Source organism: Pleurodeles waltl, chromosome 10 (assembly GCF_031143425.1).
Source record: "Pleurodeles waltl isolate 20211129_DDA chromosome 10, aPleWal1.hap1.20221129, whole genome shotgun sequence".
Classification (NCBI taxonomy): Eukaryota; Metazoa; Chordata; class Amphibia; order Caudata; family Salamandridae; genus Pleurodeles; species Pleurodeles waltl.
Window position 1 is genome coordinate 498,567,579 of NC_090449.1, and position 26,038 is coordinate 498,593,616.

A 26,038-nucleotide genomic window follows, 5' to 3' on the forward strand; every position below is an offset into this window, starting at 1 on the left:
GCCACCCTGCGTGGCTTTGAATGGTCTTATAGATATGGAGTACGTCAAAGCAGTGCAAGCCGCTGCGTTGCCTTACTCTGCGACAAGGAGGCCTTCCATGGTCATTGTAGTGGGTGTTCCCACGCAACACCAATGGATTTTGACGCTGCCCCAGATTTACAAAATCACGTAAACTGGAGCAGTGCCAAAACTGTACGCCTCCCAGAGCAGGCATAATGAGGAGAAATGTTTTAATTTCTCCTCGTTTTTCCTCTTTCCATGTGTGTTGCATTCTGCCGCACACATAGAAAGAGGAAAACGCCTCTCTGGATTGTTTTTGTGCAGGAAGGTGCCCCTTTCTGCACAAAACAATCCTGCCTTCGTTGGTGATAGGCAGCAATTTGTGCACAACACAAGGGGAAAGGACAAAGCACTGTATTTTATAAATACAGTCTATTCCTGCCCTTTTATATTGCTGTAGGGCAGTGCCATAAGACTTGCGCTACTGCCCTATGCCAATTCCTCATATATTTGGACCCTTGTTTTTAGCCACACCTTTGACCACACCCCCACACTACTGACCTTTGGTTTGCTAAACACTGTTTAATATTATTTCCTCACCGTAAAAATTATTTGCTGTGAGAATTGGAGACGTTTATGATTGTCAATGATGAGGGGTACCAGGTTCTAGAAATTTTAGTCAGAGGGGGTCCTTACACCTAAAACATTTTGAGAGGGGGTCCCGGCATCAAAAAGTTTGAAGACCTCTGCTTTAATGTCATAAACAGTTATTGTGCATGCTGTGCGTGCCGAAAGCATTTCTGAATGCCCCTATTCACACACATTCCATATTTATATCAGACCTATTGGCTTTGACACTGTTTGTATTTTAAGATGCAGTTAACGGTAACACGTGTTTTGTGGACATTCAGATAGAACCCTCTGAACTGAGTTTTGATTTATGGAAGGAAAGCTGGGCCTGACCGATTTGATTGCCTTAGCAGGTCATAGAATTGTCCTTAAACCTCCGCTGAGCGGGACAGAAAGAGGAGGTGATGCTCTCCGACCTATGGTTCTCTAAATTGTTGTGAATGTGATAATGTGGTAAAGTAGCTCAGAACTTTTTTTTTCTTTCTTTTTTTTTTTTTTGCAGTATGTCCAAGCAGATGCTCCCACCAGTAAAGCATTGGCAGGGCTTGTGGTACAACTTCTGCAGTTCCAGGAGGATGCCTTTGGAAGACATGTTACGAACCCTGCCTTCACCAAGCTTCCTGTAAGTAGATGCTATCACTTCCTGTGCCAGCTCCCCCTGGTGCCTCTTCTCACTCTGCTGAGTAGGTGCAGGTGCTATATCCCATGTTTGGCCTTTTGCTTGCTCGTTTTTCTTTTTGGTTGTGCACCTGTGGCCTCCTACCATTTTTTTTGTTTTTTTTGCGCCTTTTGTCTCGCACCGCCCTCCTCCCACTGCACCCCTCCCACACCAGGACCTACTTAATGGTAGTCGCAGCGTGACCCCACTGAGCAGATCCTGTGCTAGCTCCCCCCGCGGCTTAGTGCCTCTGCCCTCTCTGCTGAGTAGGTGCATTGTGCCTTTTGGCCTTTTGGCCTTTTGCTTGCTCTTTCTATTTGGTTGTGCCCATGTTGCACCCCCGCTGCCCTCCTGCCATTTTCTTTCCTGCCTTTTGCCCTGCACCTCTCCTCCCACTGCACCCATCCCACCTCAGGACCTCCTTAATGGCGGTCACAGCGTGACCCAACTGAGCAGGTCCTGTGCCAGCCCCCAGTGCTGCCTCTGCCCACTCTGCTAAGTGCAGGGTGTTGTTTAGCTTTCCTTTAACTCTCTGAATAAACACATATTTACACTTTTAAATCGTGCACTCTCCACCTCCAACCTCTTTTAGACAGTCTGATCTACGCCAAAATGTTTTGCTTTTCACTTATGACTGAGCAGAAAAACTCATACACTGACAAAAAAAAATCTCTGAAATGCACTTCTTAGTCCAAAGAAGACATTTATTCTTTCACTATGCAAAGTTACTAAAAGGCAATTAGCATGTTGAAAGCACACGTTTAAAAATAGCCGCAACAATGAAACGTAAACATACCAAAATGATTCTCCACTGCAATATACACAGCAAATATATGTATCAAGTATATATATTGGAATGCAAAGCAAATATTTTATTAAAATGCATCACCGTAGGACCTGTCGGGTGCTTCATCTTCCTCATGCCAGCAAGCCGATAACCCTGTTTGACTGCGAGAAAGAGAGATCTCCGCCCTGATGGGAAATCTATATCCGACATTTGACGTCTGAATCCTGATTGAGGTCCCTGATTCTGCCATTGTCGACCAGGGTCATCTTTTATATTTTAAAGAACCAGAGAAGGAGCTTTCTGGAAAACCCCTCCCATTGAGAAGTATTCAAACACACTGGCTAGTTTAGGTATGCATTGAAAATAACACGTTGGGGTTCGGCCACAATCCCAAGATGCCAAGTCAAAGCAAGGCCTTTCCCTGCCATAAGAGTACATTCTTACCAACCAAAGCCCTTGGTGAGAAAAAGCACGAAAACACAGACAACGCAGAAAATCAAAGACAGTCTTTAACATGGCAGTATCTAATGCTACGATAAAGTCAATAGGCAGAATGAATCTAAGGCTAAACTGAGCCTGTAACTGGTGAACACTAATGTGACGGTCGGTAGCTAAGCCAAATGCAAAGTGGTGCAACACAAAGTCAGTGGTCAAAACAAACATTTCACTACAGGCCATTACACCTCCGATGGTCGCACATTTCTGAGAGGGAAGAGACTGAACCTAGATCACCATATCCTAGTGCCCAAGAAAAGAACACAGTGAGCTTGTGACCCCCTGAGAGACAGCTATACCTAACGTAATAAGAGAAGTGACATCACTCCTTCCCTTAAACTGACCTTAATCTAGATTTGACTGTTTGCTAATATAAAAGAGCATAATACCTGTTAATCTGTGATTTCTAGTACACTCAGGGGTCTATTTGGACTGTGAATCTTTTAGCTTGGTATTACCTTGTTGCATTACGCAACACATTTTGTTTGTGTTAATACTTGTAAAATCCCATTCCTTTCCCTCTTGCAGTCTGTCTTCCTCTCTTTATCCTCTGCTCTGCAACACTTTTTAGGTTGAAGCCTACCAGACAGTGCAGCTGTCTGGTTGCAAAGATGTATTTGGGACGTGCTGAAAGCTAACATAAGCAGTGGGCAGAATGCATTCCTACCATTGGCTTTGTGTGTTTATCATTTGTTTGCTTTCTATTTGTTGGCTCTATTTATTTTAGCCTGTCCAGCATGTCTTTGTCCCTCCTTTAAAGCATAGTCTTTTTACCACCTTGATGATTGGCTCCTCCTGTTCTTCCAGCAGTGCTCGATTTTCTAGTACTCTTTTTGTCTTTTATGAGTTTTGTTTTTTCGTAGTTTTATATAGTATGCACTTGGCTCACAGGCTTTGGAGTGCAAAGGCCGTCCCTGTAGGGGGCATGAAGGGCTGGCGCCTTAACGGCCGCCTTGGCCCGGATGGGACCGGTCAAACCGGTTTTAGGGCGCACACCAAAAGGTCTGAGGCGCCTCATCCCTCTCCCCCCCACCCAGGGCCAAAGCGGGGGGGGTGTGGGGTGGGGGAGGTGAGGAATAACAAAGCAGGCCAATGGATGAGTTTGATATGGTTCAAACTCTCCAATGGCGTTACCTGAAAACACAACATGGGGTCTCGGGGTGCCCATTTAAACCGCGCGGGTCACAACAGTGGTTTGTTCGTGACCAGGACGACGCGCTTGGACATCAATTCAAACAGACGGATCCTGCTTCTTTCCTGATGCCTCGAAGCTTCCTTGGCCACCTGGAGAAGACTACGTGGTGAGTTACAGCAGCAAAACCCTTAGGCGGTGGCCCAAGCCCCCGGCTCACCCATAGCTAAGCAAACTGTGGGGGACAGCTCAACCCGAGCGACGTGACCCCATAAGCTTCAACCACCCAGCAACGCCCGGGGGACCGCTCACTGGGAGCGACGTGACCCCGCGGACAATTAAGCTGGGACATAGCCTCCACGTGCACCCCTCCTCCCCCCCACAAAAAACACACCTTACCTCGCCAGCTGCTTTCCGCCGCCGTTCCGGGAAGTGTGGTCTGCCTTCGTCAGGACGACGCGACCCGCCTGACTCATCGGAATTGACCAGTCCAGCTCGGAGCTGCGGCAGGTACGCTTGCGCGCCTCCTATTGAAGCGGGGACCGCCCTTATCAGGGAGACACGACCCGTCTTCCACAGCTCAGCCGGGCGGTCGAACTCGGAGCTGTGGCTGGCTCAGAATTCGACGGAGTACAGCAGGGTGAGCACGCGCAACCTCGTTGAAGTGCGGCGTTGAATGATTCGGGCAGCTGAGCGCCGCGGTCGGCCTCTGTAAGCATTTGGCACACGAGGCGGAAAGATCGGCTGACGGTAATTAGCAGCGCGAAGATTCACCCCGAGCGTTTAGGACAGCATTTACGCAAGTGCAACACCTGCACCCAGATGTTATACGCCAAAGTCAGAAGGCGTTTTTTCAAAGTTCCTACTCGGCAAGTAAAGCATCCACTGGGGAACCAGTAGGGGTCAATCGGCATCTTATCCAATTCGTGAACATGGAAGACGGCCAAATGATGGAACCGCAGGACGACCTAGAAAAAATGATATCTCACATGCGGGCGGAAGCTTTAAAACGAGGAAAAGACTAGCTGTGGGCAAAAATGGAGGATAGCGGTGTTGAAAACCAAGAGAAAGAATTAACTGCCCCAGTCGTGTTGGACCTAACAGAAGAAACCGGCACGGGAGGGAACGCCACGCCAAGAGGACAGAAACGAAGCCAACGAAAAGGGCATCTAAAAAGCCAAGGAGTGGGGACCAGACCGCAGATGAGCTTCTCACGGTAGCACCGGCACCCAGCACGCCACGTATGCCAGTAGAGGGTGAGCATATCAGCACGTTAATCAAAGAATGTTTTAAATCATTTGCGCCACTGCTGCTGCGTGGGAATGGGGCAGATCTCTACATTCAAGTTAAGGGTAACCTGGATGTCGGGGCCAGGCATGTACAGGGCATAAAAAACTCACGGGCGGATGCCCTTTCTCGTTATCAGATGGACAGGTTCAGGAAACTCGCTCCGGAAGCAAGCCACAAGATGACGCCTTTTCCAGCAGAAATGTGGGAGCTGGGGGAACAGACTTGTCCCTACTAATACAGAACGCATTCAACCCACAGACGGTCAGAAGTTACAACAAATATACCAGGGTAGTAATGGAAATAGGGGGGCTGGATTCATTGACAGACCCAGCTGCAACCAGAGCAGCCGCAGAGCGTTTCATAATGTGGGCTTTCCAACAAAGAAAAACCAAATCATGGGCCCAAGCGCACCTGGCGGGGGTGGCTCATTACTCTAAGCTACAAACAGGTACCAATCCCACCGCAGGGCATTGCATCAAAACTGCATTGAAGGGCTGGAAGCGACTCAAGGGGGATAGGGCAGACACCAGGCATCCCATTGATCTTGATAAATTAACCCGCTTAGCGGACTCCTTGCAGGCAGTAGCGGATAATAGGTAAGAATTTCTACTATTCAGAGCAGCGTTGGTCATTGCCGCCTTCGGGGCTTTCAGAGTGGGGGCGAACTGGTCGCAGCATCCAAAAAATCAGGGGGCACCACCTGCCTGCAAGCAGAAGACTGACCGTTAGGGCCAGACTGGGTCAACTTATCATTGAGACGGTCAACGACTGACCAGGCGGGCAAGAGCGCCCAGATAAAGCTACAATGTATTAACCAAGCGCAGTATTGCCCGGTATGCGTATTTAGGGAGTATCTGGAGGCATGCCTGAGCGGCCCCGGTCCAGTATTCAAGCATTTGAATAGGGAGTACGTAAGCAGATTCCAGTTCACCGCCGTCTTACGGAAGACTTTAGCGAAAGCAGGCCTTCTCCCGCAGATTTCAGCGCACACTCGTTCCACATTGGGGCCGCCACAACAGCAGCTGGATTGGGGTTAAAGGCGAGCGCCATCCAGGCGGTCGGCAGATGGCGTTCAAAGGCTTACAGGAGCTATATCCGCCCTCACCTATTGTGACGGATTTATTTCATTACATTGGCAGGCGCAGATACCAAGCCCACATGGATTGTTGGGCATTCATTTATATCCAGGTTAGAAACATGGTGGATACAACACAGCAACAGCACAGCAAGAAGCGGATCAACAAAGGCGGTTCGCTGGTTGGGCTCTCCGGGGATGAAATGGTCACAGCTCCAACAGATCTTAATAAACCAACTCGAGGCAGCGCAGAGCCACCCCGGCACAATAATCATCCATTTGGGAGGGAACGACCTGCCTAGAATGGGACGGAAGGTCCTGTTGAGTGAAATCAGGCAGACACTCTGGTCCCTCACCAGACTCTTAGGGTGCACTACCATCATCTGGTCTGAGATCATCCCCAGACTCACTTGGCGTGGGGCAACCTCAAACAAGGCAGTGGATAACTCCAGGAGGAAACTAAATATTGAAGTCACCAAATACTGCAAGGTGAATGACCTGGAGAGCATCCGCCATGGTTTGATCCACCTAAGGCGTCCATAACTTTATGCATCGGACGGCATACCTCTATCAGCCGAAGGGACGGCCATCTTCTGGGACAACCTGAAGGCAGGGATGGCATAACAAAAAACAAAAACAAAAAAAGCTACAGGGGGAGCTGCCAAGAGACGTAAGCCTCTTGATCAGCGTGGCGGAACTTAAACAAAGTTTTACCCAAAAACGCACCCAGTAAGGGGGTATGCGGACAAAAACCACACACCTTGGGATGCCTCACAGCAGGGTGTAATGTGGTCAAACTAAAGGGGAGTAAGCGGAACACGGCACTCGAAACCCAGACCCGCCAGATCGGATGGCACGGCATAGGTAGCGAGTTGGGCCTAATCCAAAAGGATTTAAAGCTACCCCCTGCAACAGCAATGAGGTAAAACAAACTATATTGTAGCAAGCCCCCTCCCAAAAGGGAAAGGTGAGACTGCCAGCAAAAGAAGGCCAAAAAGGAGACTTGGCAAAAGGAGGCCAGGACTTGAAGGCCCACCAATCACTGCAAGTTGTAAAAGTTTGAGAGTAAAATTAGCCACTGTATAAACTGAATGTATATTGTCGTAAGTACGCATTTCACGGGCAGTGATTTACATGATAAAATGTAACCCATCATGGTCAGTTGCACGTTGTCCACAGTAATAAAGCGGCCAAAATTATCCACATGGTAAACCGGTGTCAAATGTATGATTTTAAGCAGGCCGCGCTGGGCGCAAGATACACAGGTATTTGATTGTCTTTCATGATGCCAACCCTGGAGTGAGTCAAGTGCAGGAGTTAATGCCTGTGCTATGTCTTTGCCAATTCTCAGACATAGTAAGTGAACTGGGAAGCCATTTTAAATGCATGTGCTGGACACTGGTCACTATACGTTTACCAGCTGCATGATGGTTTCTCTGAATATAGAGATGTTTGGTATCAAACATCTCAGATGAATAAACCACCAGTGATGCCAATGAGGGATTTATTAGTAACTGTAGGAAAGTGCCATCTTTCTGTTTTAGTTACCTCCACTTTTTTGCCTGATATCAGTGTGTTTTTACAGTAGTTCACTGGGATCCTGCCAACCAGGACCTCAGTGACAGTGCTCTCTCCCCAAAATTTAGATGGTTGCTAATTTTCACACCCACAGTTGGCATACTGGGGCACCCTTGTAAGTCCCTAGTATATGGTACATAGGTACCTAGGGCATTGGTGCACCAGGGGTCCCCTATGGGCTGCAGCATGTATTATGCCACCCATAGGCTCCCATGCAAACTGTGACACCAGGCCTACCATTGCAGCCTGTGTGAAAGGGCAGTCACCCCTCTGGTAGGCCCTTCAGCCCAAGGGCAGGGTGCATGTCTCTAGGCCAATTCCTGGGCTCTAAGTGCGGGGAAGCCATCTTAAGGTCAACACGAGTGGTCCAACTACATAATGGCTACTCCGAACCTAAGCCTGTTTGGTATCAAACATGTACTGATTCCAGTGTTAGTTGCATGATACCATGTACTCTGAGGGTTCCCCACAGTTCTGCCTGTGCAGCCTTACGGGGTCCAGCTGCCAGCCCGTGCTGCTGCTGACCCCAGACACTGTTCTGCTGATGAGCCAGGCTCAGGCCGAAGGAGCAGACCATAGGGTTTACTGCAATGGAGAGGTGTGACCATCTCTCCCTGTGTATTAGGTGTCTAAGGGCTGGGGTGGGATGGCCTCCGAGTGCCACCAGACTGCACATTTGGCGCCCTCCTTGCATAATCTGGTTTTACCAGTTCAGGAACCCCCCCCTTTGCGCGCCCTGGCACAAAACTACACAAAGGGCAGGGGAGTGACCACCACCTATCCAGCCCCTCCCCTAGGGAGGTTCCCAGAGCCAGGTGGCCACTTGATTCTGCCATCTTGAAAATAAGATGTGCAGAGGCCCCTGGGGGCATCTGGTTGGTTTGGCCAGGTAGGAGACGTCCCTGACCTCTCTGATAGGTGGGTCACTGTATAGAGTGACCAACCTTCTTTTTAGAGTTATTTAAGGGCTCCTTGTGGTTGGGTCCTCATATTCGTCAGGCATTGTTTTAGACTGGCACATCTTTACGTTTTCGTCCCTCATTTGCACTGGAGCGGTCCATCAAGGAAGTAAGTGGCTGCCTTTGTTTCTGTGTTTATGCTATATTACTAATGGGAACAGAGGTAAGAAGCAGAAGGAAGTGGCGCACATTAGAGCCCACTTGAAGGCACTGTTTGGGAAGGGGGGTACAAACGTTCTAGGGACCTGTCCAGAGAGCTCCATCTCCCTCACTACAAAGGGGTACACCTGACCACTGCACGTGCTCATAGGAGGATCCCCGTCCTCTGTTTTTTATTTATTTTTTGTTAATTACTTATTGAGCGTTCTACATGTGAAATGCAAAAAAAAAAAAACATGGAAACTCAAGCGTATTTTTTTTTGTGGGTGGCGAAATAAAAAAGCATGTGGGACACATCAGTTCTTGACAGCGAGACAACATGACTGTCTCACATCCATATCGATTAACTATGAGGGTGTGAGCATGAGTGATTAACTATGAGGGTGTGAGCATGAGTGGTGTTTGCTGTATCACGTCATCCGGGGAGTGGAAAGTTCTTATGCCCGCCCCCCAGCGCCCCCAGTAACTGTGGAGTTACACCATGTGTGTGAGGATAGGTGTAGTGGACGGTATGATGGCAATGGGTCCTGTAGTGAAATTATCTCTGCTGTGGTAGGCAAGCTATGAGGTTTTCACACATGGCTGTGGTGGCCGAGACAGCAACTTGGTGTCCCGCCCAGTGATCTGTGGGACTTGCCCTGCAATATCCTAGCCCCCTCTAAGTGCAAGTCAGTCTCCCCCTGAAAAGTGGTTTGAAACTGCCGGTCTGTTCTATTTTTTTGTGTTTCGGATTGTAAGGAAATGCCTCCTTGGCATGGTTGCCCCCTGACTTTTTGCCTTTGCTGATGCTATGTTTACAATTGAAAGTGTGCTGAGGCCTGCTAACCAGGCCCCAGCACCAGTGTTCTTTCCCTAACCTGTACTTTTGTATCCACAATTGGCAGACCCTGGCATCCAGATAAGTCCCTTGTAACTGGTACTTCTAGTACCAAGGGCCCTGATGCCAAGGAAGGTCTCTAAGGGCTGCAGCATGTCTTATGCCACCCTGGAGACCTCTCACTCAGCACAGACACACTGCTTGCCAGCTTGTGTGTGCTAGTGAGGACAAAACGAGTAAGTCGACATGGCACTCCCCTCAGGGTGCCATGCCAGCCTCTCACTGCCTATGCAGTATAGGTAAGACACCCCTCTAGCAGGCCTTACAGCCCTAAGGCAGGGTGCACTATACCATAGGTGAGGGTACCAGTGCATGAGCATGGTACCCCTACAGTGTCTAAACAAAACCTTAGACATTGTAAGTGCAGGGTAGCCATAAGAGTATATGGTCTGGGAGTCTGTCAAACACGAACTCCACAGCACCATAATGGCTACACTGAAAACTGGGAAGTTTGGTATCAAACTTCTCAGCACAATAAATGCACACTGATGCCAGTGTACATTTTATTGTAAAATACACCACAGAGGGCACCTTAGAGGTGCCCCCTGAAACTTAACCGACTGTCTGTGTAGGCTGACTAGTTCCAGCAGCCTGCCACACTAGAGACATGTTGCTGGCCCCATGGGGAGAGTGCCTTTGTCACTCTGAGGCCAGTAACAAAGCCTGCACTGGGTGGAGATGCTAACACCTCCCCCAGGCAGGAGCTGTGACACCTGGCGGTGAGCCTCAAAGGCTCACCCCTTTGTCACAGCCCAGCAGGGCACTCCAGCTTAGTGGAGTTGCCCGCCCCCTCCGGCCACGGCCCCCACTTTTGGCGGCAAGGCTGGAGGGAACAAAGAAAGCAACAAGGAGGAGTCACTGGCCAGTCAGGACAGCCCCTAAGGTGTCCTGAGCTGAGGTGACTCTAACTTTTAGAAATCCTCCATCTTGCAGATGGAGGATTCCCCCAATAGGGTTAGGATTGTGACCCCCTCCCCTTGGGAGGAGGCACAAAGAGGGTGTACCCACCCTCAGGGCTAGTAGCCATTGGCTACTAACCCCCCAGACCTAAACACGCCCTTAAATTTAGTATTTAGGGGCTACCCTGAACCCTAGAAAATGAGATTCCTGCAACTACAAGAAGAAGGACTGCCTAGCTGAAAAACCCCTGCAGAGGAAGACCAGAAGACGACAACTGCCTTGGCTCCAGAAACTCACCGGCCTGTCTCCTGCCTTCCAAAGACCCTGCTCCAGCGACGCCTTCCAAAGGGACCAGCGACCTCGACATCCTCTGAGGACTGCCCCTGCTTCGAAAAGACAAGAAACTCCCGAGGACAGCGGACCTGCTCCAAGAAAGGCTGCAACTTTGTTTCCAGCAGCCTTGAAAGAACCCTGCAAGCTCCCCGCAAGAAGCGTGAGACTTGCAACACTGCACCCGGCGACCCCGACTCGGCTGGTGGAGATCCAACACCTCAGGAGGGACCCCAGGACTACTCTGATACTGTGAGTACCAAAACCTGTCCCCCCTGAGCCCCCACAGCGCCGCCTGCAGAGGGAATCCCGAGGCTTCCCCTGACCGCGACTCCTTGAATCCAAAGTCCCGACGCCTGGGAGAGACCCTGCACCCGCAGCCCCCAGGACCTGAAGGACCGGACTTTCACTGGAGAAGTGACCCCCAGGAGTCCCTCTCCCTTGCCCAAGTGGAGGTTTCCCCGAGGAACCCCCCCCATGCCTGCCTGCAGCGCTGAAGAGATCCCGAGATCTCTCATAGACTAACATTGCGAACCCGACGCTTGTTTCTACACTGCACCCGGCCGCCCCCGCGCCGCTGAGGGTGAAATTTCTGTGTGGGCTTGTGTCCCCCCCGGTGCCCTACAAAACCCCCCCCTGGTCTGTCCTCCGAAGACGCGGGTACTTACCTGCAAGCAGACCGGAACCGGGGCACCCCCTTCTCTCCATTCTAGCCTATGTGTTTTGGGCACCACTTTGAACTCTGCACCTGACCGGCCCTGAGCTGCTGGTGTGGTGACTTTGGGGTTGCTCTGAACCCCCAACGGTGGGCTACCTTGGACCAAGAACTGAACCCTGTAAGTGTCTTACTTACCTGGTAAAATTAACAAAAACTTACCTCCCCCAGGAACTGTGAAAATTGCACTAAGTGTCCACTTTTAAAACAGCTATTTGTCAATAACTTGAAAAGTATACATGCAATTTTTATGATTTAAAGTTCCTAAAGTACTTACCTGCAATACCTTTCGAATGAGATATTACATGTAGAATTTGAACCTGTGGTTCTTAAAATAAACTAAGAAAAGATATTTTTCTATACAAAACCTATTGGCTGGATTTGTCTCTGAGTGTGTGTACCTCATTTATTGTCTATGTGTATGTGCAACAAATGCTTAACACTACTCCTTGGATAAGCCTACTGCTCGACCACTACCACAAAATAGAGCATTAGTATTATCTATTTTTACCACTATTTTACCTCTAAGGGGAACCCTGGGACTCTGTGCATGCTATTCCTTACTTTGAAATAGCACATACAGAGCCAACTTCCTACACGGATCTTCAGTGCAGGAGCGAATTTCCTTCTGTACTGGAGGCACACATTTATTTTTTTGTAAAATGCTCCCAGCAAGAGTGTGCCTGACGGACCATGACATAATGAGGCACGGTAGTGCTAGTCTTGAACTTTGAGGGGCTGTTAGTAGCATGTGGGGCTGCTCTGCCGCTCCAAGGTTCTCGTCTTTTGAGCATTGTAAGATGTCAGGGTGTGGCAGCCTTACATGATAAACCAGCTTATGAACTTTATGCTTGAAACTTGGCAAGACTGCAGCCTAGATGACAAGATTTGTCTACCCCTGACCAATTGAATATGCAGTATGTTTGTAAGGCACATGTGATCTATGCTGCTCATGATTTATTTTTAAAGACTTCAAATAAGGTAGTGAGTTATACATTATAGTGAACACTGCAAACTGTGGGGCCTCTAGGAATCTTAAGGGGCACAGTGTTTCAAGCTATGGGCTTTAATTTGGTAACTAAATACATTCTGGGACTTGTGGTCTCTGTTTCAATTGAGCAACCCTGTTAGAAGATACTGAAACCTTGTGTCCTGCTGCTGATATGTAGCAAGGCGGCCATACTTTTGGTTGCCCACTGCTAAATGGGCTACTTCCATGACGTCGGCCTATCTCTCATGCCTGCTCATCTGCTCTAAAAAATGTGGTGTATTATGACTGTCAAATAACTATATAGGTGCAATGCTTCTTGTTGGTATGCAACTGGTTTTGGGTGACATCACGATTCCTTCCCACTCTTTGTCCGTTATTTATTTATGATAGTGTTCAGTATAAGGTGAATGAAGATGGGTTGTATCCAGTGGTTCAAAGTATAGCAATGTAGAAATGTGGCAACCGAACAGAGTTACATGGGGCACAAGAGTCATGATAAAGGACCTGTATCTTTTGAAGACAGGAGTCTGGTGAAAATCTGTCTCTGCTGGCAGTAGCTTTAGAGTCCGGAGTGGAGTGGTCTGGCAGTTTGTGCCAAGATGAAGAATGATCCCTGGCAAGTTGTTTACGGAACCACGGATGTCGGCTGGGTTGTTGAAGAAATAGGGTCTTTCATTAGTGCCCACAAGAAGATGGGCCGGGTACAGCAAACCATACGCAGGCCAAGGTTTTGCAGCGCTGCCATGGCCTTGTGGAACTTGTGGTGTGCCTCCTGATTCCCCTGTTGCAAAAATCCAGGAAAATGGAGACTGTTGTAGTACCTTGAGCTCTCTAGCTAGTCGGAGCACGGTATCGCGATCCCTGAAGTTGAGGAGTCGTGTGACTATGGTCGTAATGTGGTGCCATGTGTTGGTGGCAAGAGCTCTGTGTGTGTGCTCCACAACAAAGGTGGGTGTGAAGTTTTGGTGGCCCAGTAGTTCAGGGAGAGGGCCTTCGGCGAACAGATTGAGGTGACCCTTCTCTGTTGATTCTGCTATACCCAAAATAAAGGATGTTGTTGGGGCGGCTGTGGGCCTCCAGTTTCTAATTTTTTATAGCTACTGTATGTAGGCGGGACTTCAATTTCTGTATGTTGTGGCGGCACGGGCTTCCATTCCGGAAATACATTATTTGTCGCTATTGAGACATTCCGCCTGTCCAGTCATTACCCCACGCGGTTAAAGCGGCTAGTGAGACAATTGAACCATCCATCTATGGCACTGAAGCTGGCTCGAAGGTCTACCATTATGGAGCTTAGACAGCTGCTCAGTGATGGGGCCCTGGTCTCCATGTCAGGTGGTGTCTATCAGTTTAGACTTTTCAAAGGGCAGTTTACGTTGCCGGGGGTCTTCGCGTACCATGTCTGGAGAAGGGAGTATTGGATGAGACCAGTGTCAAGATGGCTGAAGCCAGGTGGGGTTGTGGGCGGCTGTAGTCCACTTTCACAACATGGTCACTGTGGTTTGGGAATGATGTATGGTCAAGGTGCCCCAGAATATGGGCCTTCTAAACAGGCCAGAGGTAGCGAATCAAAAAACAGTGGAGCTGTTATAACTGCCGGGGAGAAATGTGTAACCTCCTGTTGCCAATTAAAGAGGAGCAGAGAGGTGATGGCCCTCAAGTGCGTTTGATTTTGTGGGGATGTGCTGAGCCACCAACACTAGGTGTGGTCATGAGGCACTGAAAAATGGTGGGCAAGGGAGGTTGCTGATCCCCAGTGTAGGGTAATAAAGTTCAGGAGGGGTAGGCCAAGGTCAAAAGACCAGCAATAGGCCTGCCAGGTGGCAGCGGCAGATAGTGTGACTTGGCTGCATCAGAGAGTAAGAAAGCATGATTTCATACCAGCAGGGAGTTAGTCAGTGCACAGTCCTAGCCGTGTTGTCTCGGCGTTAGACAGGTAAGTAGGCTCCAACATTAGGCCTTTTTTTGCTTATATCCAGCTGCATGTGGAGGCCCGGATTGGGTGGCCACCTGTCTTCCCGTCGCAAAGGCATCCTCTGCATTGCGGTGTGCTGCTGGAGTTGGGCCAGCATGCAGGGGCTCGGAGGCAGTAATCACCCGGGAGGCGGTTTTACCGACATACTGTGCGGACTCTCCCACGGCAAGCAGTGCTGCATGGTCTCAGAGGAAAGATCTAGCTGCTGGCTGAGTCCCATGTACAGTGGCTTTTGGCAGGTATATTAGCTGCAGGTACTTGGGGATGGTAGAGACGTTTTTTTGGTTGCACAATGGTATGTTTGCTGGTCCATCTGCAATGGTTGAAGGGCAGAATTGGCCGGAGCTTCAATGCTGCGTGCCCATCTTGGTCCCTGGCCTCCCTTCACTCCCCCTTTGATCAATTCATTGTGGGTTCTGTGATTGAGGTCAGTCGCTGGACATGACTGGAATCTACTGTGTAGCAAGGTTGGACATAAAAGTTCCTTTAATGTGGCTGTAGTCCAATGTAGACTTCAGATAGTATAATACTACTTACGCAGGAAAGGAGAAAACCTCTTTGAGCATGTACACAAGAAGGTGGCTTGCTCTTTGCAGATTTAAGAAATAAATGCATCTTGAGGTTTCTCGTGTTTTGCAATACGTTACTATATGACAAGTGAATGTTAGGCATTATCACCTTTGTCTTGGAATACTTAAGCACTAGAAACTGCCCATCCCACCCCAATATAGTCAAGACAGTCTGAGTTTTTATTAACTGTAAGTAATCAAAATGGGGATAGAGCTGACTCCTGGGAAATGCCACAGTTTAAAAAAAAAATACGTTTTATTAATGTTTCGCCTACCAGTCAGCTATAACCCCTCCTCCACCCAAGCATTCTCCTAAGCCCGGAGGTCAAGGGCAGGGATGCTGCCCGTTTTATAATCTGCAAGCACACTTCAAGATGCAGCAATGCACAGCAGCTCACAGCAAACAACTCTGTACTATAACACAACCAAATAAACATTTTGCTTGCATACCAATAAAAAAAAAAAACACAAACTCTCATTCTTTACCAACAAAACCCTTTTAATACCCCCTTGCTTTCTCTAGCTTTACCCTTGCCCCCCCTTTGAATCCCTTCTTCAACCATCTGTCTAATCACATTACCACAAAACCCCCCTCCTTTTCTTCTCAAACACAACCAGAGACAACACACTTTCAACACGTTCCTCTTCCAAAAAGGCACATACATCACCTATCCAGTCTAGTGACAAACAAAATCCCACCATCTTCTTCTTCAACATACTCAAATGACCAGTCCCTCACCTTAAATCCTAAATCTCAAATCACTACCAATATATACAATACTAGCCCACAAAAAACACACATAGAAAATTACCTAACAAAATCTCACGTGTTCCAAAACTCCTCACCATCCCAATTAATCTGTATGCATCTATTCTCCTCTGAACACTAGTAAAAAGCATTCACTTTCAAACTATCTCTACTACATACTTCCCATGCAACAAATATACCAATCGCTCAATCCACAAATTACAACTCATTCACACGTCTATCATCCATTGCTGAATTAAGATCTATACTGCATGACCCTAATGCCCCACCACCACCACCACCACCACCCTTCACCCTTGCACCTTCAACATATGCAAAAGAAAGGAACCCACAACAGTCTTTATAATTTTGCTTCCCCTTTGTTATCGCAAAACAAACCCAGCTTTCACACACAACTCCACAACCTACCCTGTCAATTTCAATAACACTTTACTACCCACACACCCAGACCAAAAAAATGTCATCTAAGCCTTTTGGAGGAAGATTTTGATAACTCATGGATGACAGAGTGATTTGTTTAACACTACTTCCCAGTAACAGATCACCCACAACTTAACAATACTTGCCTTCTGTAGCACAAACTCACCCCCCCAGCAAACACTTGTAGATAGGCTACTGATGAATACTCATTCCATTTAAAAAAAAAAAAAAAAAAAAAAAAAAAAAGAAAAAATTGTACCAGATATTTGACCTTTTGATATTTGTTACACCAGGATCTCAAACTGTAAGTCAAAATCGCACAGTCAAACAAGGAGACGGCTTAGTTATATTTAAAGAAGCAACACATCTCACCAAAGCCTAGGATGCTTCCTTGTAAGGTTATCAGATCCTCTTTGTGATATCAACCTTTTCATGTACATTTTTTTTTTTTGTTCTCTACAGACCATCACCTAGGAAAGTAACTTATCCAGACACATTGCTAGATACGGTTGCTAAACTTTTGGCAGTATACTCAAACATACACTGCATCACTGGTGACCTTAACATATCGTTTGACACACCTATTATGCTACTCCTCAGAAACGTCCTCAGTGACACAACCTACAACATCCCTTTCCTAATCCCACATACGTTGCTGGACACATTAGGTATCATATTCACCAAACCAGACCTAGTCATGTTCCAAACAATTACTTCAGCCACTTGGTCAGACCACTATCTTGTTGCCTTTCAACTCAAGACTCTAAAACTCACCCCAAATAAAATCTTTTTGTCCTAAACAAGACATCGACCCTCGAATGTACTAAATTTGGAGGAACTAGAAAACCTCCTTACCTCAAACACAGATCTTGTAATGGTCAATTCTGAACAGAGACTACTTTGAGGATGTTCTAGAAAGCTTTTCGTCTCCATATTCCACTGAAGACACCTATTCATATCAAAAGAAAACACGCCCCTTTGATGAATGCAGAATTAAAAAAGATCCAAATACAAATTGTTAAGCTTCAAAATAAATAGCTCCAAACATAAACTGTCAATATAAGATCTGCCTACATAGACACAACAGAAAGGTCTACAATCAAAAGGGCAAAAAAATATATACTGTTCCAACTGATTCCACAATGCAATGTGTGTTGAGAACGAAATTTATAAAATACTCCCTGAACTAACTAAAGCAAACATTGTGGATTCTAATTTAAACCCAAAAAAACAGCCCTGGTCCGTTTCCTACAAAACCCTGTGGGTAAAGGCAAGAACATTCTCTATGCTCCTTCAGCAAATTATCACCCACTAAATTTCTGGTTTTTGTCCAAGCAAGCAAGCAAGCCAGAGGGCTTGCTGGTCTGATTCTTGCCCACCTCAAATCTTCAAAAAAATGTGACTATCAACTTCTGTGGCCGTCCCTGTCAGAACACATCTCAACAACTCTTTCAAAGCAGGATTTTTCCTAGAATGCTTAAAATGGCACACATACCCAGTTATTTAAAAAAAAAAAAAAAAAAAAGAACACGCTGGACAATAAAGATCAGTGTTCAGTTCATTGCAGAGAATTGCATTCTTTCTGACTTCCAAACTCAGTTCTGTCCAGGAAGAGACACAGAATCGGCCCTTATTTCCATCTGGCATGACCTTACAAAAATGGTATTCTGTTAGACCTTTTGGCAGTCTTTGACACAGTGGTTCATGACACACTAATCTAAAGACTCGAGGAAGCCGGGAATGGAGGGCACCGGTTTTGCCTGGATCACACACACACACACACAGAGAGAGAGAGAGAGAGAGAGAGAGAGAGAGAGAGAGAGAGAGAGAGAGAGAGAGAGAGAGAGAGAGAGAGAGAGAGAGAGAGAGAGAGAGAGAGAGAGAGAGAGAGAGAGAGAGAGAGAGAGAGAGAGAGAGAGAGAGAGAGAGAGAATATATATGAATGAATGAATGAATGAATGAGTATTATCTCTTTTGGCCACTATCTTACCTCTAAGGGGACCCTTGGACTCTGTGCATACTATTCCTTACTTTGAAATAGTGCATACAGAGCCAACTTCCTACAGCCACCACCTGTTTGATCTGCACAAAGTTCGGCAGTGGCGTCTCATGTTTAGCCTACTTTTGGTAATTTCACGGAGGCACATGAAAGTGGGAAGATTTCGGTGGGAGTGGAGGAGGAGGGAATGGAAGGAGGGTTCTTTTGCTAATAATTAGTTACTGTTTGATGTAGCCACACAATTTAGCAGAGTTTTAGCTTACTGTTCGATATGTCACGTTTTGAGCAGATCCAGTGGGGGTAAGGAGGGGGCAAAGTTTAGCAATTAGTTTAATTTACTAATACATTTGATACTGTTAAATTAGTCTGCATGAAATTTAGCTGCTAGCAAATTAGGTCTGGTACTGCGCCAGATGTAGTACTGTGATGATTACTGTGATAATTTAACACATTCTGGTGCTGGGCTGTGAAGTGTTGGACAGTTATTGTATGAACTGAAGATGCTCTGAATGTTCGCTGACTCTGCTGCTCCACAACCGTGTAGCCTCTACTAATAAACAAGTACTTATCTTCATCCTGTGGTCAGAGTACTTATTACAGGATTTTTGGCGACGAGCTGGCTACACACACGGACTTAAATGTGGTTTGTGGAATTACTTCTTATTTCCTACAGGAAGATTTAAGTGGTACATACAGTGGAATTAAGTACGGAACAGTACTTACCTGCATTTGTTACTTTTCTGATTTGTCATCTTGTGGAGACTCTCGTAATCAGATTACTCTGCAGCCTATAGCTGAGACTGCAATAGTAATAATCGAGCCTGCAGCGGATGTGGAGTGATAAGAGGAACGTGGAGCGGGGAAGGAACTCATCCTACTATAATTTGCTTATTATTGGCAATGTTACATTTTGTGAAAAAACGGTGAGGACTTGGCGGTGAGGAATGTGCTATGCCACATCATCATGTTTGTCGTCGGACATACAGACATTTTAGTATTCTGCCAGTTTGTGACGTTATTTCCGTACGTCGTCTGAGGAGTGAGGCATTCCTGGTTCGTAGAGGGACGTCATTGTGTTTTACGTGGAGACATTTTCCTATTCTGCCTGACTTTGCCTGTTTGACACCTTTCTGTACACTGTTCTACGAGTGAGGCATTCCTGTTTGACGCTGCCTGACTTCCTTGCGTCACAGTGCGCCATTCGTCTGCTGAGCTCCGTTAGTCAACGTGTGGACCGCAGTGATTTGCACACCTAATCAAGGATATCAATATATTATTAATCTTTTTTTGCAACAACGTGCTCTGTTTCTATATGGCTGACGATATTTAATTTTGCTCTGACAGATTGGATCACAGTGATTCTCACAGCATACTATTTTTACTTAAATACTGTGTTTTCTATGTTGTCCCACGGCGCGGACCATGGCGATTGACACACCTCACTTCACGCACCATACTATATTTATTTATGTAATGTTTTTTTTTTATTTTTTTATTTTATTCACAGCGCAGGCCATGGTGATTTGCACACCTTACTACAGTGGTTCCCAACCTTTTGATTTCTGTGGACCCCTACTTTAACATTAATGGAACCCAGGGACCCCCACTGAATCATCATTGGAATCCGGGGACTCCTGCCTGAGTCATTACTGGAAGCTGGGGACCTCATTTGTCAATATTTGTTAATATTTTGTAATTTTCTAGGCTCTCGCAGACCCCCTGAGAAGGCTTCGCGGACCCCCAGGGGTCCCCGGACCACAGGTTGGGAACCACTGCCTTACTATATTGTCTAATAGAAAAAGGATTCAAACAGTGCTTATATATTATTAATAGTTTTAACATTAATCATGTCTAATATTCAGCGGGTTAAACCACCACCAGCATTTTTAGATAAGCCAGATGAACCTCCTGTTAAGTGAGATGCATGGTTTGATGCATTTGAAATGTATTTAGGTGCTATAGGAGCCTTAATATTTAGTGCAGAAAGAAAAAAAAAAGATTCTTCATTCTTTAGGGTTTGAAGGTATATCTGTCTACAGACACGTACCTGATGTACCTGTACAAGAGGTTGATGATGCTTTAGATCAATATGAAACAGCTGTTTCCAGTCTTACAGTCTGGAGACATACTTTTTTTTTATGAAGGAAAGGATGTGGAGCCATACGTTTCAGTACTACGAAGACCAACAAATTAGGCAAAAATTATTAGCCATGAGTAATCCAACTCTTGAAGAGTCTATCAAAGTAGCAAGAAGCATTGAGATTCTACAAGCATCCTTGAAGGAGTTTGGTGATAACTTGATTGAAATGCTGAAAATCGCTGAAGTCACCAAACCTGTGCAGAAATGGGCAAGACCAAAAAAGAGCTTTAACTCTGATTTCAACAATACAAATTTGTGCTTTCGGTGTGGTAACACTCCACATGCAAAAGGAGGGAAGTGTCCAGCATTAGTGTTTCTTATAACTATTGTTTTGAAAAAACAAACAAAAAAATTACGCAAAAGAAAGTTTGAGTTGTGGAATCCGAGAACAAACCAGAGCCTGAATTTTTTCTGTGGTTGATGAGGCTAAACAAGACAATTATCGTAAGGATTATGTTGACCCTATCCTAGAAATAAAATTAGGGGACAATGTTATTAAATTATCAGGTGATTCTGGTTCTAGAATCACTATGATGACACAATCTTTATTCAGTGAAACAGAGGGTGATAGACCTTTGATGCCACCTGATCGTTCTCCTGTCTTATATGAAGGTCGTAGAATTGAACTTTTGGATTACATTGAGGATGATCTAGAATTCAAAGGTAGAAGGATCAGAGGTAATATATATGTTGCTGTCAAAGGACTTGACATCCTGGGGTGATTTCACCAGTGTATAATTGGCATGATATTGAAACCTGGAGCAAAACAACAGGTTCTAGTAGTAGATTGTGAGGGGGAAAGTAAAAAATGGAAATTTGGGTACACTCACGCCCAATACCAAAGATCAGTGATCTGTTTGCACGTCTAAGGGGTGCCAAAATACTTTATAAACTGTTCGGCCAGTGCTTATCAGGTCGAACTTCATCTTGATTCACGTCATTTCAGTGCGTTCATTTCACATGTAGGAACTTTCATACTGACGCATGCCTTTTGGTTTTGCCTCTGCTGCCTCAGTCTTTCAGAGAGTCATGTATAATTTACTTAAAGAGATTTTGGGTGTTTCAGGATGATGTTCTGGTCTTGGCTGACAATGAAGACACACATGAAACATGTCTCCAAAAAGTATTAAGCATTTTTCAAAAACAAGGAGTGGTACTGAAGACAGTAAAGTGTATGTTTGGGTGCACAGAAGTTGAGTACTGAGGACATGTGATTTCAGTGGAAGAAATCAAACCGAGACCAGGTTTAGTTGATACAATCACCATGGCTCCTCCTTCTACAGACAAGACAGGGGTTAAATCTTTAGTTGGTTTATGTGAGTTGTACTCCAGATACATTCTAGACTTTGCTTACCAATTTGTTAAAGAAAGGAGTAAAGGTTGTGTGGGGGAATGAGTGAATGAAAGCATTTGAAGAAATTAAAGTGATGCATGTCTGAATGAAGCTCTCAAATCTTTTGACCCCAGTCATGCTGTTTTACTGTTGATGCCAGTCAAGTAGGTTTAAGAGCTACGTAACACAAGAAGTTAATGGCTCTAAAAATACAGTGGCTTTGCTTGTAGGGTGCTCAGAGAAGCGGAATCAAGCATGACATATTAGTGTGTATCTGGGCCATTGAAAAGTTTAGATCATATATTTGGGAAAGGTGTTTCAAGATGTTAACTGATCATAAACCTTTAGTCGGTATACTGTGCATTGGAGTGAATAAGTGTTGTACCCCCCAGAATTCTGAGGTTAGTATCAAAACGTTTACAGTATCAGTTTGATATTGACTATATTACAGGAGGAAAGAATGGAAGAGCTGACTATTTATCACGTTTTCCGCAGAAGAAAGAAGATTAGGAAGTAGAATTTTCTGTTCTGATGGAGAAAGATTGTATGGTAGCAGCTTTGGATGTACCAGATATGAGGACATGCTCAGAGAATGAATGAATGAATGGATGGATGCTTACTATAACAGATGATATTTTGCAACAAGTTTGTGAAAAGGTAAGAAATGGGAGGCCCTGTGAGAAACCTTTGTCTCCATTGTTGCAACCGTACTGTAAAGGTTTCTATTAGTAGTGAGATTTCTATTGAAGATGGAATGTTATTATATACGGATAAGATTATTCCACCACATTAAGTCAGAGTGAATATTATTAAGAAGGCACATGATGGCCATTTGGGTATGTCCCTTTACAAACGTAATTGTGAAACACTTTGGTGGGGAAGAAAGGATGTGGAGGAGGTAATCAGCAATTGTTGTGTTTGTGGATCGGCTGATAAAAGGTTCAAAGTGGTCACACCTCCTCTTATACTCATCGAGTGTCCGGACAGGCCATGGGTTAAGTTAGAGATTTATGTTATGGGACCTTATGATGTGTTATCTTGTAAAATGTATATTTTGGTGTTGATGGATTATGTGTCCAAATGGTCTGAGATTAAAATGGTTAAGGAACCTGCCACTAGAGTAGTAGTTGATTTCCTTAAGGAAACGTTTGAGAGAAGGTTTCCCGTATAATCTCATTTCAGATAATGGTACTCTATTTGTAAGCCATGATTTTGAGAATTTGTGGAATCTTGTTGCATTAAACACGTGAAGAGCTAGCTTGGGTTGTGGGTGAGTGTATTAAGTGTGCCTAAAATGGACACCATGATATAGAGAAGTCTTTAAATAGTACGATTTGGTTTTACAGACTTACACTTCACTTACCTACAAAAATCTCGCCTTTTTGAGTTATTAGGGGAAGAATGGCAAACACAACTTTAGACAGGCGTAGATGGAAAAGTGGTTTAGCAAAAAATTCTGATGTGACAAGTTTGATGCAGGTGGTAAAAGAAAACATGAATCATATTCAACAAAAACAAAATAAATTATATGATACCAAAAAGGGTGTCAAACTAACACCTTTAGAAGTTGGAAATATGGTTCGTATTAGCTCACCAATACATGTAAAATAGAGGAAGCCCCAGGTGAAGCTATAGACTTCAAGGAACTGTATTTTTGAGTAAATCTTGCAGAATTCATAGATTTATTTTTATATGTCGGATTTTTATCATTTTGGTCTTGTTTTAGACAGATAAAACATTGGCTATTTTTCTAAAACGGGTGTGGTGTCCTTTTCACAAGAAGTGACCTCACATCTTAACACTTCTCACTAATGCAGGTCTATCATGGTTACCTTTTGAAAGAATTATGAGATTTAACAAATGAGATTTTTTTTATCTGGGTTGTGCCAAAATAGTGACTTAAACCCAAAGCAAAATGTGGACCTCAATTTACAGATTTATTTTTAAAAAACTCTGCCACAAAGAAGTTGGCTACAAGGAGAAACATAGCACTAAACCTATTGTGCAAAATTGGTTGCAGAGTCAACATTTTAAAATATCATTACATATAACAATAATAATAGTAAGATAACCTTGGAGGGTAACACATTTGTTGGAGAAACCTGTGTTTTCTCTCGTCACAGTTTTGAATCAAAGTAGAGTGGAGGGTTAGTGTAAGGAAATGCCTCCTTGGCATGGTTACCCCCTGACTTTTTGCCTTTGCTGATGCTATGTTTTGAATTGAAAGTGTGCTGAGGCCTGCTAACCAGGCCCCAGCCCCAGTGTTCTTTCCCTAACCTGTACTTTTGTTTTCACAATTGGCACACCCTGGCATCCAGGTAAGTCCCTTGTAACTGGTACCCCTGGTACCAAGGGCCCTGATGCCAGGGAAGGTCTCTAAGGGCTGCAGTATATCTTATGCCACCCTGGGGACCCCTCTCTCAGCACAGACACACTGCTTGCCAGCTTGTGTGTGCTGGTGATGACAAAACGAGTAAGTCGACATGGCACTCCCCTCAGGGTGCCATGCCAACCTCACACTGCCTATGCAGTATAGATAAGTCACCCCTCTAGCAGGCCTTACAGCCCTAAGGCAAGGTGCACTATACCATAGGTGAGGGCACCAGTGCATGAGCACTGTGCCCCTACAGTGTCTAAGCAAAACCTTAGACATTGTAGGTGCAGGGTAGCCATAAGAGTATATGGTCTGGGAGTCTGTCAAACACGAACTCCACAGCACCATAATGGCTACACTGAAAACTGGGAAGTTTGGTATCAAACTTCTCAGCACAATAAATGCACACAGATGCCAGTGTACATTTTATTGCAAAATACACCCCAGAGGGCACCTTAGAGGTGCCCCCTGAAACCTTAACCAACTACCCGTGTAGGCTGACTGGTTTTAGCAGCATGCCACACTCGAGACATGTTGCTGACCACATGGGGAGAGTGCCTTTGTCACTCTGTGGCTAGTATCAAAGCCTGCACTGGGTGGAGATGCTATCACCTCCCCCAGACAGGAGCTGTAACACCTGGCGGTGAGCCTCAAAGGCTCACCCCCTTTGTTCCAGCACCACAGGGCACTCCAGCTAGTGGAGTTGCCCACCCCCTCTGGCCACGGCCCCACTTTTGGCAGCAAGGCCGGAGGAAATAATGAGAATAACAAGGAGGAGTCACTGGCCAGTCAGGACAGCCCCAAGGTGTCCTGAGCTGAGGTGACTCTAACTTTTAGAAATCCTCCATCTTGCAGATGGGGGATTCCCCCAATAGGGATAGGAATGTGACCCCCTCCCCTTGGGAGGAGGCACAAAGAGGGTGTACCCACCCTCGGGGCTAGTAGCCATTGGCTACTAACCCCCCAGACCTAAACACGCCCTTAAATTTAGTATTTAAGGGCTCCCCTGAACCTAGGAACTCAGATTCCTGCAACCTAAGAAGAAGAGGACTGCTGAGCTGAAAAACCCTGCAGAGAAGACTGAGACACCAACTGCTTTGGCCCCAGCTCTACCGGCCTGTCTCCCCCCTTCGGAAGAAAACTGCTCCAGCGACGCTTTCCACAGGACCAGCGACCTCTGAATCCTCAGAGGACTGCCCTGCTCTAGAAGGACCAAGAAACTCCAGAGGACAGCGGCTCTGTTCACCCAAGACTGCAACTTTGTTTCCAAAGAAGCAACTTCAAGACAACTGCGTTTCCCGCCGGAAGCGTGAGACTTGCTACTCTGCACCCGACGTCCCCGGCTCGAGTTTTGGAGAAACAACACTTCAGGGAGGACACCCCGGCGACTACAAGACCGTGAGTAGCCAGAGTTGCCGCCCCTGAGCCCCCACAGCGACGCCTGCAGAGGGAATCCCGAGGCTCCCCCTGACCGCGACTGCCTGACTCCCAGATCCTGATGCCTGGAAAAGACTCTGCACCCGCAGCCCCCAGGACCTGAAAGTTCGGAACTCCAGTGCAGGAGTGACCCCCAGGAGGCCCTCTCCCTTGCCCAGGTGGTGGTTACCCCGAGGCCCCCCCCCCCTCCCCCCCCCCCTTGCCTGCCTGCATCGCTGAAGAGACCCCTTGGTCTCCCATTGATTCCAATTGAAAACCCGACGTGTGTTTGCACACTGCACCCGGCCGCCCCCGTGCGGCTGAGGGTGTACTTTCTGTGCTAACTTGTGTCCCCCCCGGTGCCCTACAAAACCCCCCTGGTCTGCCCTCCGAAGACGCGGGTACTTACCTGCTGGCAGACTGGAACCGGGGCACCCCCATCTCCATTGAAGCCTATGCGTTTTGGG

The 26,038-nt window shown here is 46.3% G+C and overlaps 1 protein-coding gene across 5 annotated transcripts in view; it reads left to right on the forward strand.

Moving 5' to 3' along the window:
- SMARCC1 (SWI/SNF related BAF chromatin remodeling complex subunit C1) overlaps window positions 1-26,038 on the forward strand; it is an 845,345-nt gene that overhangs the window by 21,039 nt on the left and 798,268 nt on the right. For all 5 annotated transcript variants that reach the window (XM_069210868.1, XM_069210871.1, XM_069210870.1 and 2 more), the window contains exon 2: window positions 1,133-1,252. In XM_069210868.1, coding sequence (XP_069066969.1) covers window positions 1,133-1,252 — 120 coding nt within the window. The remainder of the gene's footprint in view (window positions 1-1,132; window positions 1,253-26,038) is intronic.